At 45.0% G+C, this 3,142-nt stretch overlaps 1 protein-coding gene across 1 annotated transcript; it reads left to right on the forward strand.

Annotated features, from left to right (window-relative positions):
• The first annotated feature begins 1,500 nt into the window (after window positions 1-1,500).
• On the forward strand, window positions 1,501-2,418 carry LOC134376753 (olfactory receptor 4X1). Its single transcript, XM_063095236.1, has one exon. The coding sequence runs from the start codon at window positions 1,501-1,503 to the stop codon at window positions 2,416-2,418; it is 918 nt and encodes a 305-aa protein (XP_062951306.1).
• The last annotated feature ends 724 nt before the right edge of the window (window positions 2,419-3,142 follow it).

Below are 3,142 nucleotides of genomic sequence, written 5' to 3' on the forward strand. Positions count from 1 at the left end.
GTGTATTCGATTCTGTTTTGTAACATACCCAGCTGTTCCAAGGGCTTGTTGTTAGGTGCTTAAATCAAAACCCAGAGAAACCACAAGTCTGCACGAGCAAACTTAAGTGACGGGGCCACCTCCTGAAGCAAGAGCACCTGATGAATCCCCATCACACTCTGCATTAGTGGGGTGATAAGGCACAATAAAAGCATGATCAATTATACTCTTATAGTTTATAATCTGCTTTAAACATAGGTGAGCTAATTTTATCATCAGATTAGCACTATGCAAAAGGTATTTTGATTTCCGTTTTTCACATCAAAATTATATGCTTAGAGGCATTTCTGTACTTGTTTAATGTCACACAGTTCCTAAGCAGCAGTGCTAGGATTTGAACCCAGGGTCAGGAGAAACCTGTGTTCTTGTTACCGGGTCATAGTGGCACAGCTGCTCTCTTTCACACAGAGGGCTGGCTTGGACTGCAAGCTCTCTGCTGAAGTGTGTGAATATTGACTCAGGGTACTTCAGCTTTGCTGGCAGGCTTGTTTCACCCAGAAGCAATGACCACTTCAAAGGCTGTGACTATGATTTTCTGTGTCTGATCACCCTTTGTCAGTCTTCAGGTCCCTTTACAGTGCACATTGGGGTCTCTAAATGTGCTGTTGCTTCAGGAGGCAGTCCTCGTATTCAGCTTGGGTGCTTTCTTTGTGTAGACTTGCTGTGATCTGAGGCTCTGATTTAAGCATGCTATCACACCCCCATGGAACAATAGGTTGTTACAAACTGACACTTAAATGTCTTTTGAATTGTTTCTTAGCCATTGTTTCCAGGATCCCTAAGGCAGCCTGTTATCAATGCACATTTCTTTCTCCACACCCAACTCCAAAGACAGTGGTTGAAGCTTGGCCATGTTATTTTTTTCCACTATTTTCAGCTTCTTTTTAACACCTGTCAGGGTGCCTGGTTAGTTTCACAGGTTGCAGAACAATTGGGTTTGAAAAACTGTAGCTGTGAAATATGGTTCACATTATGGTGTAAAGCAAGATTAACCTGAAACTGCTATTATGCAACCAGTATAAGGCACTCTTCAGGAGTAGGAGATGTCATGGAAGCATCTACATTTTGAAAAATACAATGTTGGTTCAAATATGAGCTGTGTGATCTTGGGAAAGTGACTAAACCTCTCTGAGTCTTAGTTTTCTTATCTATAAAATGTCCTTTTATTTTTACTGTGAAGATAAAACCAGCTAATGCATGTGCCTGGGTCAGAAAAAACACTTCAAGGAACAACACTCAAAGCCAAGTCCTGTTTTGGGCGTCATATCAAGCTGCTGCTGATTGCTGTTTTATCCACCCGTCTCATGGAGAACATCTTTTGGGGAAACCCAGGGTGGAGAGGGGACTCAAAAGAGAGCAAAATGACAATAGTCCGCAAGGCCTGAAAAAGATATTTCTAACTATTGAAGCAAGTTCTTTGATTTCTGTGATTCCAGGCTGTCAGCCCCCGAGCTTTAAACCATGGCTGCTACAAGCAATGTGACAGAAATCATTTTCTTGGGATTTTCTCAGAACCAGGATGTGCAGAAGGTCATTTCTGCAATGTTTCTCCTCATGTACACAGCCATTGTGCTGGGCAATGGCCTCATTGTGGTGACCATCACGGCCAGCAAAGGGCTCGCCTCCCCTATGTATTTCTTCCTCAGCTTCTTGTCCTTTGTGGAGATCTGTTACTGTTCTGTCACAGCCCCCAAGCTCATTTTTGACTCTTTTATTGAGAAGAAAGTCATTTCCCTCAAGGGCTGCATCACGCAGATATTTTTCCTCCATTTCTTTGGTGGCACTGAGATCTTTCTCCTGACTGTGATGGCCTATGACCGCTATGTGGCCATCTGCAAGCCCCTGCATTATACAACCATCATGAACCAGCGAGTATGTGGTCTCTTGGTGGGGGCGGCATGGGGTGGGGGCTTGTTGCATTCTGTTGGGCAGACCTTCCTCATTTTCCAGCTACCCTTCTGTGGCCCTAATATCATTGACCACTATTTCTGTGACGTGCACCCTGTGCTGAAGCTGGCCTGCTCAGACACCTTCCTCATTGGCCTGCTAATCATCATCAATGGCGGCTCCATCTCGGTGGTCAGCTTCACGGTGCTACTTTCCTCCTACCTGGTCATCCTGCACTCCCTGAGGAGCCAGACCTGGGAAGGACAGTGTAAGGCCCTCTCCACCTGCGCCTCTCACGTGACAGTTGTGGGCCTGTTCTTCATCCCCTGCTCCTTTGTCTACATGCGGCCCTGTGTCACCCTCCCTGCAGACAAGACAGTCGCTGTATTTTACACAGTGGTCACACCTCTCTTAAACCCTGTCATTTACTCCTTCAGGAATGCTGAAGTGAAAAGCGCCATGAGGAGACTCATGGGGAGGAATGTGATCTGAGATGAAAAATAGATAATTTGTTTAGATAAAATAGGGGGAGTAGGGGATGGGAAATCTGGCACCTAAGATGTCATTCTGCCTCTACCTTACCTGATAGAGTGGCCTTGGGCCAGTCACCTTCTTTCTTGAAATCTCTGTTTCTTCATTTTTATGTGATTGGATAGGATTGAAGGGGTGTCTAGGATGGAGTGGAGTAAGAGGGGTCTTCAAGTGCTGCATTTCCACATATGACAGTGGCCTTGAGGCAGAGGGTGGGTCTGGAGAGAATGAACTCTTCCAGAAAGCCAGGTCAGTCTGGGAATGGTGAAAAGGGAGGTGGGACAGAAGGACTGTCTCAGGGAACAGCAGACATATGTCCTTTGGGTTTGGAGAGCCTGAGTCTTTGGTTTTGAGAGGTGAAAAGTTAGGGAGGGAAGTAGTGGTTACTCAGATGCTTAGAAATTCTATTGACCCGACATACTGAGGATTTGCCCAGTGGGTCAGAGGAGGATTTAGTCACCGGAACAGCAGGTGTCAACTCTTGTCCAGAGATTCACATAAGCTCATGCTAGCATTAGGCTCAGGTTTCTAAAGAATCAATTGGAACCACAGATTTTAAGTGATTTGAAAGCGCTGGACAATGATATCCACTTTATAGGCACAGATTTTATTTTCTATGTATCACTAACATTTTATCTCTAAAAGTCTCTTCTGTTCATCTTGTCTGCCTTCTTTTCCCTGTGTT

The sequence above is a fragment of the Cynocephalus volans genome, chromosome 4 (genome assembly GCF_027409185.1).
Source record: "Cynocephalus volans isolate mCynVol1 chromosome 4, mCynVol1.pri, whole genome shotgun sequence".
In the NCBI taxonomy this organism is placed as follows: domain Eukaryota; kingdom Metazoa; phylum Chordata; class Mammalia; order Dermoptera; family Cynocephalidae; genus Cynocephalus; species Cynocephalus volans.